General features: G+C 43.3%; 1 protein-coding gene across 1 annotated transcript in view; it reads right to left on the minus strand.

Moving 5' to 3' along the window:
• Positions 1-4512: 4512 nt before the first annotated feature.
• The window catches only part of LOC110526418 (cingulin-like protein 1), a 31500-nt gene continuing 20775 nt past the window's right edge, over positions 4513-15237 (minus strand). The window contains exons 9-19 of the mRNA XM_036980808.1: positions 14725-14931; positions 13862-13966; positions 12886-13038; positions 12586-12756; positions 10975-11136; positions 10187-10276; positions 7845-7928; positions 7463-7587; positions 6849-6957; positions 6602-6765; positions 4513-6205 (exon numbers count right to left, since the gene is read on the minus strand). Of these exons, the coding sequence (XP_036836703.1) occupies positions 6067-6205; positions 6602-6765; positions 6849-6957; positions 7463-7587; positions 7845-7928; positions 10187-10276; positions 10975-11136; positions 12586-12756; positions 12886-13038; positions 13862-13966; positions 14725-14931 (1509 nt within the window). The 3' untranslated portion in view covers positions 4513-6066. The remainder of the gene's footprint in view (positions 6206-6601; positions 6766-6848; positions 6958-7462; positions 7588-7844; positions 7929-10186; positions 10277-10974; positions 11137-12585; positions 12757-12885; positions 13039-13861; positions 13967-14724; positions 14932-15237) is intronic.

A 15237-nucleotide genomic window follows, 5' to 3' on the forward strand; every position in this document is an offset into this window, starting at 1 on the left:
TGTGCATACCTATTCACCCCCCAAAGTCAATACTTTGTAAAGCCACCATTTGCAGCAATTACAGCTCCAAGTCTCTTGGGGTATGTCTCTATAAGCTTGGCACATCTAGGCACTGGGATTTTTGCCCAATCTTCAAGGCAAAACTGCTCCAGCTCCTTGAAGTTGGATAGGTTCCGCTGGTGTACAGCAATCTTTAAGTAATACCACAGATTCTCAATTGGATTGAGGTCTGGGCTTTGACTAGGCCATTCCAAGACATTTAAGTGTTTCCTCTTAAACCATTCAAGTGTTGCTTTAGTAGTATGCTTAGGGTCATTGTCCTGCTGGAAGGTGAACCTCCGTCCCAGTCTCAAATCTCTGGAAGACAAACAGGTTACCGTTAAGAATTTCCCTGTATTTAGCGCAATCCATCATTCCTTAATTCTGACCAGTTTCCCAGTCCCTGCCAATGAAAAACATCCCCACAGCATGATGCTGCCACCACCATGCTTCACTGTGGGAATGGTGTTCTCGGGGTGATGAAAGGTGTTGGGTTTGCGCCAGACATAGCGTTTTCCTTGATGGCCAAAAAGCTCAATTCTAGTCTCATATAATAGAGAAAAGGTACATTGTGCATACAGTGTGTGCAAATGAGGTAAGGGAGGTAAGGCAATCAATTAGGCTATAGTGGCGAGGTAATTACGATATAGCAAATAAACACTGGAGTGATAGATGTGCAGAAGATGAATGTGCAAGTAGAGATACTGGGGTACAAAGGAGCAAAATAAATACAGTATGGAGATGAGGTAGATTGGATGGGCTATTTACAGATGGGCTATATACAGGTGCAATGATCTGCGAGCTGCTCTGACAGCTGGTGCTTGAAGTTAGTGAGGGAAATAAGAGTCTCCAGCTTCAGCAATTTTCGTTCCAGTCATTGGCAGCAGAGAACTGGAAGGAAAGGCGGCCAAAGTAGGAATTAGTTGACCGGGGTAGGGGTAGCCAGGTGAAAAGCATGGCCAGCTGTAGAAAAATGCTTATTGAAATTCTCAATTATCGTGCATTTATTGGTGGTGACAGTGTTTCCTAGCTTCAGTGCAGTGGGGAGCTGGAAGGAGGTGCTCTTATTCTCCAAATTTATTTTTGAAAAAGCTAGCCTTAGCATTCCTAACTGCTTGTGTATATTGGTTCCTGACTTCCCTGAAAAGTTGCATATTGCGGGGGCTAATTGATGCTAATGCAGTACGCCACAGGATGTTTTTGTGCTGGTCAAGGGCAGTCAGGTCTGGAGTGAACCAAGGACTATATCTGTTCCTGGTTCTACATTTTTTTGAATGGGGCCTGCTTATTTAAGATGGTGAGGAAGGCACCTTTAAAGAATAACCAGGCATCCTCTACTGACGGGATGAGGTCAATATCCTTCCAGGATACCCGGGACAGGTCGATTAGAAAGGCCTGCTCGCTGAAGTGTTATAGGGAGTGTTTGACAGTGATGAGGGGTGGTCATTTGACCACAGACCCTTTAAGGATGCAGGCAATGAGGCAGTAATCGCTGAGATTTTGGTTCAAGACAGAAGAGGTGTATTTGTAGGGCAAGTTGGTTAGGATGATATTAAGGAGGGTGCCCATGTTTACGGATTTGGGGTTGTACCTGGTAGGTTCATTGATAATTTGTGTGAGGTTGAGGGCATCTATCTCAGATTGTAGGATGGCCGGGGTGTTAATTAAGCATGTCCAAGTTCAAGTCACCTAGCAGTACGAGCTCTGAAGATAGATGGGGGGCAATCAATTCACATATGGTGTCCAGGGCACAGTTGGGGACAGAGGGTGGTCTATAGCAAGCGGCAACAGTGAGAGACTTGTTTCTGGAAAGGTGGATTTTTAGAAGTAGAAGCTTGAATTGTTTGGGCACAGACCTGGATTAGTATGACATAACTCTGCAGGCTATCTCTGCCCCCTTAGGCAGTTCTATCTTGACGGAAAATGTTATAGTTAGGGATGGAAATTTCAGGGGTTTTGGTGGTCTTCCTAAGCCGGGATTCAGACACGGCTAGGACATCCGGTTTGGCAGAGTATGCTAAGGCAGTGAATAAAACAAACTTGGGGAGGAGGCTTCTAATGTTAACATGCATGATACCAAGGATTTTACGGTTACAGAAGTCAACAAATGAGAGCGCCTGGGGAATGGGAGTGGAGCTAGGCACTGCTGGGCCTGGATTAACCTCTACATCACCAGAGGAACAGAGGAGGAGCAGGTTAAGGGTACGGCTAAAGGCTATAAGAACTGGTCGTCTAGTACGTTCGGAACAGAAAGTAAAAGGAGCAGGTTTCTGGGCGCAATATATTCAAGGCATAATGTACAGACAAAGGTATATTAGGATGTGAATACAGTGGAGGTAAACCTAGGCATAGAGTGAAGATGAGAGAGATATTGTCTATAGAAACATAATTTAAACCAGGTGATGTCACCGCATGTGTGGGAGGTGAAACTGAAGGGTTAGCTAAGGCATATTGAGCAGGGCTAGAGGCTCTGCCGTGAAATAAGACAATAATCACTAAACAGAACAGCAATGGACAAGGCATATTGACATTAGGGAGAGGCATGCATAGCCGAGTGATCATATGGTTACAGCTGGCTGGAGACACGGCGATACTTTGAAGAATCAAAAATCTAAAATATATTTTGATTTGTTTAACACTTTTTTGGTTACTACATGATTCCATATGTGTTATTTCATAGTTTTGATGTCTTCACTATTATTCTACAATGTAGAAATAGTAAAACTAAAGAAAAACCCTGGAATGAGTAGCTGTGTTCAAACTTTGACTGGTACTGTATGTCTATGAATTTGTTTGCTCAAGCTATGTAGCCTATTGATTTTTTTATTGATTAATAAATCAAACAAAAATGTTTTGTTGTTTCTCTGTAATACTAGCCACCTAGCAATTTTATGAAGTTGACTTTAGCTAGCCACCTAGATAGGTTCCCAATCTCCCAACTTCATAACTCGCTACCAAGCCATCAGGCTATCAATCAAGTTTAACTATTTTAGCTGTCATGCCTGCTGGCAAGGTTTCTAGACTTTAGAAGACACTAAAATTGCTTTAATTATTTGGTTATGATACTACATCCCAGTGGTAGTTGTACTAAACTCCTAAGGCATAAAAGTTCTTAAAGAATCAATGTGCATTATTAAAATGACAAGACTGCAGGAAAAAGCTGTTTCAGGCATTTGAAAAATGAAACATTCTCTGAAATCTGGACCTCCCTCCCTCCATACTCATGTACTTCTTGCCCCATCTAAAACAATGGGTGGATAATAATGGCCCCTCTTCATCTTTACCATGTCATGCTTCCTTCCCATCTCACCAACAGGCAAGCATGCATTTTACCAGTTTAGAGAATAATATCAAGAGGATGTGAGAACACAAATTACAGGAGACAAAACAAAGCCAACATTCCGGATGTTGTACCTTCTAACGTGTGCCTTTAGCATTTCTACAGCTAGAGGGCAGCAGAGTACCATGTACAGTTTTGAGAAAGTTATAAATAGTTGGTCGGACCACTTCTTTTCATTGTTCAATATTATCTGAAAGAACAAGATATTCTTCAATCTCAACTAAAAAAATATAAAAGTTATACAATTGAGACCCGAACTAAAAAAAAGTGTCTGAAATCATGGTACAATACTTTTAACAGAAAATCACCACTGCCACCAACCACGACAGCTTAATATTTTGTAATTGTAAAGTTACTACCTCATAACAGTTTCCCGCTCCCCACTTCCCTCTTTCACCAATTACTGCATGAGTTCAACCAAGCACAGGACAAGAATTTCAAGAATGGTCATTCTGTAAAGCCCTCACAAAAGCCCCACCCCGAGCAGTGCACTCCCAGTGTGTATGCTGCTTGGGTTTGCAGAGGGGCCAGAGATGATCCCCATGCATTTAAAAGGTTGATTTGTTTGTTCTCCACAGAATGGTGACAAATGCAGGTCACGACCTGGGAACAATGACCTGCCAGCCTTGCTGAGAAGATAAGAAAGCCTTGTCTCTGCACCCTTTCTTCCTCTGTAGTCAACTGTAAAATTCATTAAAAAAAATAATGAAGTCATATCTCCTAATGCAGCCTGGTTTCCACATATGGTGGGAGGGTGCATATCTCTTTAACACAAGGGATCAATCATGTCCTTTACCCCTGAGATTTTGGAGGACCTGCCCTGCTGTACTTTGGTGTCAGATGCTGGACACAGGATCAATAGGCTTCAGCAGGAAAATACTGGCCCACTGAGTTCCATATTAAATATGGGGGGCTGATATTGACACAGCTGCTTTGGCCAGACGATAAAATAATAAGTAGGATGAATGAGGTCACACTGAGAGGATCATAAAGCATTGACGTACCACTGAGGTCAATCCTTTCAACTTCCTCATACAACTAAACACTCTCCAAAGTTGCTTATTTTGTGTACCTAAATAGATTAGAAGAGACAGATGTGATCAGCAGTATGATTTACAGAGACAATACGCATGTGAGATTAACTAAGGATAACTTTATTTCATTTTAGCAGGGTTTTTTGTCTCAGCTAAGTACAGATTTGTACATACAGAGAGGTAGCGGCAGTATTTCTTCCCAACCCCCCCACTCCAAAACGCCCGGAGGAGGCACACAGCCAAAGGCCTCTTCTTCATTCCACATGGCAACAGCCTTGGACGCCTTCAGAAATAATCCCTCGGACAGTGCAAATCATCACAGTGTAGCTAAACAGATCGATTGTCAATACAGCTCACCTGTAGAAAGTCCCTCATCATATAATCTTGCATAACAGAGGACAGTCCCCTCCAACAGATAATATATAGGCACAACAGATGCTTATAACAGGTACTGACTGTATGGTCATATAGCATATTAATATGCTCCCCACAGATCCACATAGCAAATACAAACACAGGTATTCAACAACAAAAAATATTGTTCATTTTACAGTAGATTGACTCGTATGTCCAATATTAACACTGTTTAGTTCTTGGAGGATATACCATAAACATAAATAGCTTCTTCTCACATTGTAACATGTTTCTGGTAGAAGTCATATTTCTATGAAATACAGAGATGAATCACTTTTAAGCAAAAGTAAGGAATGTGTTAATTACTATAATGCAAAAAAAAATGGACAATTGACGATTTAAACAATAATCTCAGGAGTAACAGAGCAGTCCCCGTAGTTAGTAGAAAAGCCCAACTAAAAATACACAGTAGAACCTTGATTTGAGAACGGTGATCTAACCAGTCTTTATAAAAGTTCTACTGTATCTTATTTTAATAAAGGCAGGGTTGAATCCTGCAATAGGTCAGGTGTCATAAACCTGAAAACAGAAGGGATAAAACAGAGATGGATGGATTACTATTCCTTATTCAGGTTGTTTTTTTTAAGACACAAAAAAGCATCTGTATAAAGAGGAATCCCTCATACAAATTTCCCTAACAACATATTGCCCTCCATTCAGCCATTTCTTCATATATTCAACAGTAAATAAATAGCAAATATTTCACTCAAATCAATTTAAGACCTTACACTCTGCCTGACTTCATTACAAAATTGAATTGATATTCTAATGCACACTACAAAAAATGAATGTTTCAAATTACATTTGTTTCTATCAGACTTGATAAGCGGCTTGACATATTTGATTAAGGATATAAAATCTAGTGAGGGATTAATACATTTCAAAAAGGCATAAGAGGTTACAGAATGCTGCCCTTTACAGTGCATTACACGGTGAATAATTGGATTCCCTTTACATCTCATTGCTGGATCATTCATAAATGGTAAGAAGACACGTGCAATGATTAACTTAAAACTTAGAAATTGTGCTGATAATTCAACTATTGCTAAATTATAATCAATCATTTACAATACATTGTAATTAATCTATGTACTGTGAAAGGAAGAGCAAACACACATCACTATGCTATTTGACCAGTTTTCCAAAAGCACATCATGACCTGAAAGTGGTCTCTCTGAATAGGAGTCAGTCCACTTGGTCCTTCTGTAGTTTTAGTAACATTGTCTTCATTGTGTTGGTTCACAAACAGAATGTTGATATGATGTTGTCTTGGCTAGAGGAGCGTTTATAGCCAGATGAAGAGCGGAAGTAGGTCTCTCCGTCCGTGCTGATGTCATCCTCATCATCGTCGTCCAGAGGAGCAGAGTTAGTCTTACGCCTTCAGGGAGGGGAAACTAGTGTTATTCTGGGTGGAGGGCTGGGTGAGGTAGTTTACACAGTATGAAAGAGTTACAGTTTGAGAGAAAGTGGGCTAAAGCCTACACACATTGCATTTGACTATGTTCGTGTTAGACTACATTGTTCAGGAAGGTGTGAGTAATACCCTAGAGCAGTGGAAGGGAATATGTTCAGATGTTTTACAGTGGATTTACATAATGTGCGTGGCCCTGTGAAACTTCATAAGCATGTGCTTTACACTGTGGAATCTCTTGGTGCACGCTGTTCGCTTCAGCTGGCTAGAGCTGCATTACAATTAACTAGGTGAACAAATACCAAAGCAGAATGAGCATGTTCTTAGCGTCTTCTGTTAGCTGTGTGTATTTAGCATTTTTACCTCATCTCGCTACGCAGGGATTTGAGCTGGCTCTGGAGCTGCTCGTTGGCCTCCTGCTGTTCATCCAGGTCTCTCTGCAGCTTCTTCTTGCCGTGTTCCAGCCGGTCAATCTCCTCCTCCGCCTCGTCCATCTGCCTCTTCAGGGCCTTCAGACGCAGGTTCAGCTGCAAGAGGAACACCAAGGGTTAACACAGCTGTGTGTGTGTGTGTGTGTGTGTGTATATATGTGTGCATGTTGCATCCTGACCTGGTCCTTCTGATCCTGCAGTGAGTGGTGCTCTTCATCAACTTGCATCATCATCTCCTTCACCTTCCTCTCCAGCCTCCGGTTCACCAGCTGCAGGTTGGCACGGTCCCTAGAAAACACAGCACCATGGGTAAGACTACCGATCTGCTACATGTCACATACTGTAGCAGTACATAGAACGCTCTGGAAACCACAAGGTAATTGGCCATACTGCATACATCTACACATAGTATGCAGTATGACCTAAGAATGTAAAACTAAACTAACCAACCCAATGAACCAAGGAATGTGCAATGTGACCTAATTACTATGAAAGCCAGACAGCTTCTGTAATGAGTCTGTAGGCAGCACTGGTCCCTGTAGCAGGACCTCTCTTCTCCCTCCAACCCCTACCCCAACCCCACCTCTCGCTAGGAACCCATCCCTACCCCAAACCCATCTCTCGCTAGGAACCCATCCCTACCCCAACCCCATCTCTCGCTAGGAACCCATCCCTACCCCAACCCCATCTCTCGCTAGGAACCCATCCCTACCCCAACCCCATCTCTCTCTAGGAACCCAAACCAACCCCATCTCTCGCTAGGAACCCATCCCCACCCCAACCTTAACCATACCGCTCCTCTCCCTCCAGCCTCTCCTCCAGCTCCTGGATCCGGCTCTCCAGCTGGCTAACCAGGCCCTCCTTGTTAGACTTCTGGGAGCCCTCCAGATGGGCTATTCTGCTCTTCAGGTCCTTGTTCTGTTAGAAACAGTGTGAGAAACATCTTTGATACGCAGTCTTAATCCTACTTTATTTAGCTAATGTTTTGGTCAACAAGACCATTTTCAGAGCAGGAGTATAGAGATGGAGACAGAGAAGGAAAGATAAAAGACAGAGATGGATTAGATGAGTGCATGTTTTGGTATGAGCCTAATGTACTTTTCACAGATAGACTGCTGTTGTTTCCCCCCAGACAGAAAGGGAGGAAGGAGTGGGCAGAACAGAGCAGTGTGTACCTGTCTCTCCAGAGTCATCTTGTCACACTCCAGGTCCTGTCTGCCAGCCCTCTCCTGCAGGAGTTCATTCCTCATCTGCTCTACCTGTCAACCAGAGCGGAGAGGACTGTCATCGCAATGGTTACACACTCTGAGAACACAATTATTATGAGAGGCTGCTTGTGTGTCGGTAGGAAGAACCCTTCCTGTATATGTAGGTGTCCAGTTGTTGTAGTGTCTTACTCAAGGTGGAAGGAGCCTTCCTGTAGCTAATTGGGGTTTTGGATATTCTTATTTGGTTGCATTCCCTTGAACTGATCTCACGTCAGCTCTCAGTAATGTACATTCAGATAGACTCAGAGTGGTAAATCAGCTATATTTAGATTAACCTATCATAGCTAGTGCTAGGAATGCACTTAAGCCCCACAATTCCTCAGGGAGTTGAACTTCTCTCCAAAAACCAGACAGAGAAAAATGTAAATGTTAGCTTTTAAGCTTGACTATTTCTGTGAAAGATTAGCAACCAAGAATAATAAACAGCATTTGACTCCTGGTTGGTTTGCTTTAATTAGTTATGATTACAAACTACTTCACTGTCTCTGAGAGAGAGAGAGAGAGAGAGAGAGAGAGAGAGAGACACTAGTTCAAGAGAAGGGAATACAGATGAGGATGGGAAAAAGACAACTAATCGACACATTTTTTTGCAAGGGGAGCTTAGTATGGGTGATATTTTATGCCAATTAGTGTGTGACAGTGGGCTGCTCTGATGAGCGATGGGCCACATAACTGGTGTGCCCGGTGCAGTGCTTGAGGGAGCTGATTCAGCAGACTGGAACATACAGCAGAAACTAATCTGCTTTGTGAGAGACGGCGGGAGGAGAGATTACTCTCATTTAGACAGGAGAAGAGCACCTGGTGCCAGGAGAGGCGCAGGTGTTCTTCCTGCCACCCCCGCCCCCCTTCACTTCCAGCCATCATGGCCATGCAGACCCCACTCTCTCCGTCCCCCTCTCCCACTGACCACCACATCCTCCTATCCTAACCCCATCCACTTCACTATGACTGTACACCATGCCACTGTTGCCTTGGCAACTCACCTTGACCCAGTGTTGCGGTGATGCCACTTTGTCTAGTGCTACTCTTTTCTCTGTGCCAGGAGTTTCTTGCCTTTAAGGAAATGTAAGTACTTGTTCATTCCTTCTAGGCCTCTCATACTTTGTTCAGGTCTTTACATTTCCATCCATTTCAAGGTTGGAGGACTGTGCAGACTTAGCCCTTTAATCTTACTACTGCGGGACAGTGAACCTGACCGTAAAAGAACTAGTCCTATCTTTGTTAGACATGAAGAATGCATCATGATTGCATTGGCAGTATGTAAATCAATGAGAGCACAGTGAAGTGCAGTGCAGAGGTATTGCAACTGGTCAGAACCTTGGAGGTAAATGCCCTTAGCACGTGTTGAATAATACAAAATACATCCTAGAGGAAAAAGCTTGTCCTGTACATGAACTGTATCTGGAATAATGTCACTTCCTCATGAAAAAGCACCGAACCAACAGTCTCCTGATCTGAGTTAGCAACCCTTTCTGACAACAACCCTTTCTTCAGGGAGCATGTACTCTTATCTCAATCTGAGTTTATAATGGCCACATCAGCAGGTTTATCAGAGGGGAAGGAAAGCTGCAGTGTTGAGGTCTGACTCCCTCAGGATGTGAGAACTATGATCAGCCACAATAAATGGATTTGTCCCTGGATTTGTCCCTTAGTCACAGCTAAGTGAACTCCATAGCCATAAACTCGATACATTTGGCAGTGTGCATATTTTGGCTGAGGTGGTGCATTAAAAGGGGTCTTTTGTGACTGATGCATGAAAATTGGATTGGCGCTTTTACACCGAGCAGGCAGCCTGCCAAACTGAACGATTATGCAAGATCCTCTTACATGGCAATAATCACTCTGCTCTCTCTAGAACACAAATTAACTGGGATAGTGGGATTTTTGGGTGGCTGTTCCATACGGGGGGGCACACACACACACGCAATGAAGAATGGCTCGGTGTGTAGGTCTGTGTGTGGGGGTATTTGAGCTTTCAATGGCGGCAGGGGATGGCAGACAAGCACAAAGAACTGATACGGGGTGTTAGATGTCACATTATGCCAAGCTGCTCTGGAATGACTGTACTTGAAATGCTTTCTGTCTTTTGCAGATGATAATGAAGTTAATAGAGTTTAGGAGTGTGACTCCCGGTCACAGGAGAGTCAAGAGACAAATTGGTGAATGACCTTGGTGAACCACGGTTAATAAATGTTAGAATGCCCCACTGACTGGAGGTCAGTTCGAGTGGTCAGTGGTAATAGACTCACCTGTTCTCTTCCTCGGTCTATCCTGACAATCAGCAGGTCTCCACTTTGCTTTTCCTCATCCAGATCCAGCTCCAGCTGATTGATTCTGTCCTGCAGTACACAGCATCAACATTGACAATGGTAATAACAATGACATTATTATTTGACCTTGCTGTAAACATGGGGTTGCTTTTCTGAATGACAGCTTTAGATTTCCTTCTGCAGTGTTTTGCCATCACACCACAGTCAACAGCAGAGTACACATGACTTCTGTCTATAACAAACTCAGGTAAGAACCCAGCTAGCACATGTGTTTCCTTGGAAGTTGTGGGATTGTATGTTTTTGGTAAAACGAATTCTGAGAACAGAAGTAAAAATGTTGCCTGTTCTGGGAACGTGCATTTTTTTGGTTGCAGGGAGTTCCTGAGAATGTTTTACTCTGGTTCCTTGAATGCTTTCCTAGGAGGTTTTATTAACGGTCTGAGAATGTTTTACTCTGGTTCCTTGAAAGTTGTGGGAAGGTTGTATGCAAAATAACCATAGGACAACCCTGCTCTCACCAAGCTCTGAGAAACATGGTTCTCAGAACATTATGTGCTGGCTGGGAACTGTTTCTTCCTCAGGACTGGAGTACAAACAGAGACGAAATGGAAGGACTAGCATAGACTGAAGACTGAAGACAAGATAACCAATTAATACAGCACAAAAAGGCTGACACTTTAAATGGCAGAAGAAAGTCTCCATGAACACATGTATAAAGTATATAATTTAGAGACAAAGTGAAATTAAACTGAGATATTCCTCCATACCTCCATGAGTTTGACCTGTCGGATTTTGTCCTCCTTGGAGTTGGTTTTGGTCTCTGCCTCCACCTCCAGGTGGTAGACTTTCTGCTCCAGGACCTTCTCCTTGAGGACCGCATCATCCCTTTCCCTCTTACACTGCCTCAGGTCTTCCTCCACATGGCTCAGCTGCAGGACACACACCACACATACTTTTAAAACAGAATGGGAATGAAGAACAGCTTTTGTGAATGGCTCCTACTCATTTAGCAGTACGCCACAGCGAACAAATAAACCACACATGTCATACTGTTACAGTAACATCCATACCTGTCATGTCTGCTTTAGCAATGCAATTTCAGCAGTGGCCACAATCTGTTCCTTTAACAATAGTGACTTAAGAGAAACTTTCGCAAACACTAGCCTGGTGAGTGGAGAAGATGAAAGAAGAAAATACATTTGTCTTTAGCAGGTCTTAATAGGCATGCTTATAATATATATGTGGGGGTTGGGACAGACTGGAGATCTGAAGCAGATCAAACAGTGACCTCATCACCAGGCCTTAGAGGAGTGTATGGATCAGCGGGGAGGAGAGGAGGATGTGTGGTCTGTCATTCCAGCTCTCACAACTAAGACACGACATCCCCCTCTTCCTGTAGACCAGCTGGACAAAGATACATCAGCATATCCCATCTGTGCATATACATTACACTGGGTAGACTACAACACAAAGGTGAACCCTTAGCAGCAAAACTGACACATTTCCATGGAAAAAGTGAACACAATTCCAATGGAGTTTGGACTGTGTTGGACTGAGTCTGGCCACCTGTCTTTAACCTGCTGTAGGAAATAGGTTTTCTTTAATGACATTCTGCAGGGGTTAGTAACTCAGACACACAATGAGGGAGGACATTATTAGATCAAATAAGCAATGCTTATCCCATATTCAACAAAAACATTCCAATGTGTTTAGTAGGTCAAACCACACCCAATGAGCAGTGGCCCTGGGTTATAACAACGTTATGTGGGGCAGACCACAGCTACTAAGGGGTTAGAGCTAGATTGTGAAAATGAACCATAGTAATTATAAAAACATTAGCTGGAGAATTCCTCAATTGAGGAAAAATGCCATGAAGAACTTTACAGAGGCTCACTCCAAATTCCATAAGCCTACCTAGCTACAACTCCCTTAATGTATGAGAACAATGGATGTGATGTAAGATAAAGTCACAGCTAATACTTTAATATTTTGTTCAATTAAAAGAGGTTCATAAATACATCCTATTGTCTGAAGTTCTAGATCGCTGAAACATTCTGATGCTTCACCCATAGAAAAACAATGATTTAGATTTCTCTTCCCACCCTCCAGAGCTCCAACTCTTCATGCTAAACCACAGATATCTATGAAAAGATACATTATCTAACCTATTTAACCCTGTAATACCACCAGGCCACCAGGCATCTCTACAGCTGTGACCTTCCGGTCCAGTTCAGGGCAAAAGGGAAGTATAAGAGGGGAGAGGACACACATTCCAAAGCCATGACCTCACTGTACAAACCCTGAGTTGGGGTTTACAACACACTGAGTCAGGACAATGGGTCATCCTCCATTGTCATGGGGAGCACTGGCCAACCCACCTCCTCCTGTAGGGACTTAGCAGCCAGACGGGACTTGTCCAGCTCCACACCCCGTTCCCTCAGCTGTCTCTGAAGCTCAGCCATCTCCCGACGGTTCTTCTCCTTGTACACATTTATCTGCTCCTGCAGCTCCTGGGTGGACGACTGAGAGGCCTCCACGATCTCACTCATCTACAGGGAGAAGGTAGAGTTAGCCTTGCTAACAAACAGACATGCATGCACACACTGACACATGCCTGTGGTGTGATATTTGATTGACTAAAGCAAGGATGTCCGAAGGCCTTTAGTTGGTCCACTCACCTCCCTCTGTAGTTTCTCCACTGTGCGGTCCAGCAGACTCCTCTCGTCCTCTATCTCATTCTTAGTGTTCTTGAACTGTTCTTTTTGACTCCTCTCCTCCTTCAGCCTCTCCTCCAGCTCTCTGTGGTCATGGTTCAGCTTGGTCAAGTTCCTCTGTAACAGAAAGAGTTTAGAAAGATGGGTCAAAATGGTAAGGAGGACCAGCACTTCTGCTTTATTATTCTCACCAGTAAATTATCCCGAGCTTGTAGTCAAAGCCTGGTCAATCTTAACTGTACATCCTCTAACCATGTGGTCAAAGCCTGGTCAATCTTACCTGTACATCCTCTAACCGTGTGGTCAAAGTCTGGTCAATCTTACCTGTACATCCTCTAACTGTGTGGTCAAAGCCTGGTCAATCTAACCTGTACATCCTCTAACCGTGTGGTCAAAGCCTGGTCAATCTTACCTGTACATCCTCTAACCGTGTGGTCAAAGCCTGGTCAATCTTACCTGTACATCCTCTAACCATGTGGTCAAAGCCTGGTCAATCTTACCTGTACATCCTCTAACCGTGTGGTCAAAGCCTGGTCAATCTAACCTGTACATCCTCTAACCATGTGGTCAAAGCCTGGTCAATCTAACCTGTACATCCTCTAACCATATGGTCAAAGCCTGGTCAATCTTACCTGTACATCCTCTAACCATGTGGTCAAAGCCTGGTCAATCTTACCTGTACATCCTCTAACCATGTGGTCAAAGCCTGGTCAATCTAACCTGTACATCCTCTAACCGTGTGGTCAAAGCCTGGTCAATCTTACCTGTACATCCTCTAACCGTGTGGTCAAAGCCTGGTCAATCTTACCTGTACATCCTCTAACCATATGGTCAAAGCCTGGTCAATCTTACCTGTACATCCTCTAACCGTGTGGTCAAAGCCTGGTCAATCTTACCTGTACATCCTCTAACCGTGTGGTCAAAGCCTGGTCAATCTTACCTGTACATCCTCTAACCGCGTGGTCAGAGCACGGTTGGCACGTGACATCTCCTCCTCCTGCTCCTTGATTTCTTCCAAAGACTCTTCTAGCTGCCTCTTCTCTCTCTGTGAGCTCACACATACACATATGCACACACCAGCATTAGACAATAGGTAACAGATCTGATCTTCAATGTGAAAAGTTGTATTACTGTCAATCTGATTGACACTCCTGTGCAGTTTACAGTGGCTCTCCTTTATATAACTAGCAGCTCATGTTACACCCGAGGATCTGTCTTTTTCAGCCATCTATTTCCTGTGTTAGAGGAACGCAAAATCCACTTGTAACTTAAATCTTGCTGGATTGATTGCTTTCATTTGACTCTTTCATACTTTGCTTGTGCCTATTTGTTTTATTGGTTAACGTTACGACCACAGAAATGTTTGTAATGACCTGTCAAACACACTCCGGTAATGCCTGAAATGGGCTGAATGGAATACATTATCTTTCCGTTGCAACTATAAGAACACTAAAGCTAAGAAAGAAATAATTGAATACAGTTGAAATGTTAACAAATTACATGCACTGGAATGAAAGCCACTTCTGAAAATGAACACTTTAGATTATAGTGATATTATGTCTGATCTCGCAAACAATGTAAAGTATGTTTAGATAGGTGTAATCTAGAGCCATGCGTGTTTATTTTTAATCCAAGGGTATAGGGTAGACAGAGCAAGTGTTTGGCAATACATTTTATACCTGCATTCCCACCAAAATCTCTGAACTCCATTAATTATTTGTCCATGCCAGTAAATGTTTTATGCACTATAATTCAGTCAACATCTGATTGATTATACAAATTCTAAGTTTCTCTATTCCTCACCTCAAGCCGGCCGACTCTGTCCCCCAGCTTGCTCTCCTGTAGCTTGGCATCATCGATGATGCGGTTGAGTTTGGCCACTTCGTTCTCCAGCTCCTGTGCCCGCTTTCTCAGCTTCTCGGCCTCCTGGCTAAGACGTCCCGCCTGGCCCTCCATTGCTCCCTTGGCTGCCTCCACTTCAGCCTTCTCCTTGCTCACTGCAGCACTGCTCTGGAGAGCAGACAGACAGTGCAAAGTAAATACAGGGTCGAAAGATGCAACGTTGCACAGAAAAGGACGCAATACTGGCTTGACAACTGGTTAAAAACAAAAGTCTACGGTCTTATTTACAAGGCAACTCAAAATCCTTCACAACTCCTCTGCAAAGAGACTCCCAAAACAATTCCTTCATAACAAGCTCAAGGGGATTTAAGAGGTGGATGCATGACAATAAATCTAAGCCTCTATTCACTTCCCATTGAACTGATGTAGCTTGGCCCACACAAAGACAGCATGTCACCCGCAAAAGGCTGGGGC

This window comes from Oncorhynchus mykiss, chromosome 6 (assembly GCF_013265735.2).
Source record: "Oncorhynchus mykiss isolate Arlee chromosome 6, USDA_OmykA_1.1, whole genome shotgun sequence".
Lineage (NCBI taxonomy): Eukaryota > Metazoa > Chordata > Actinopteri > Salmoniformes > Salmonidae > Oncorhynchus > Oncorhynchus mykiss.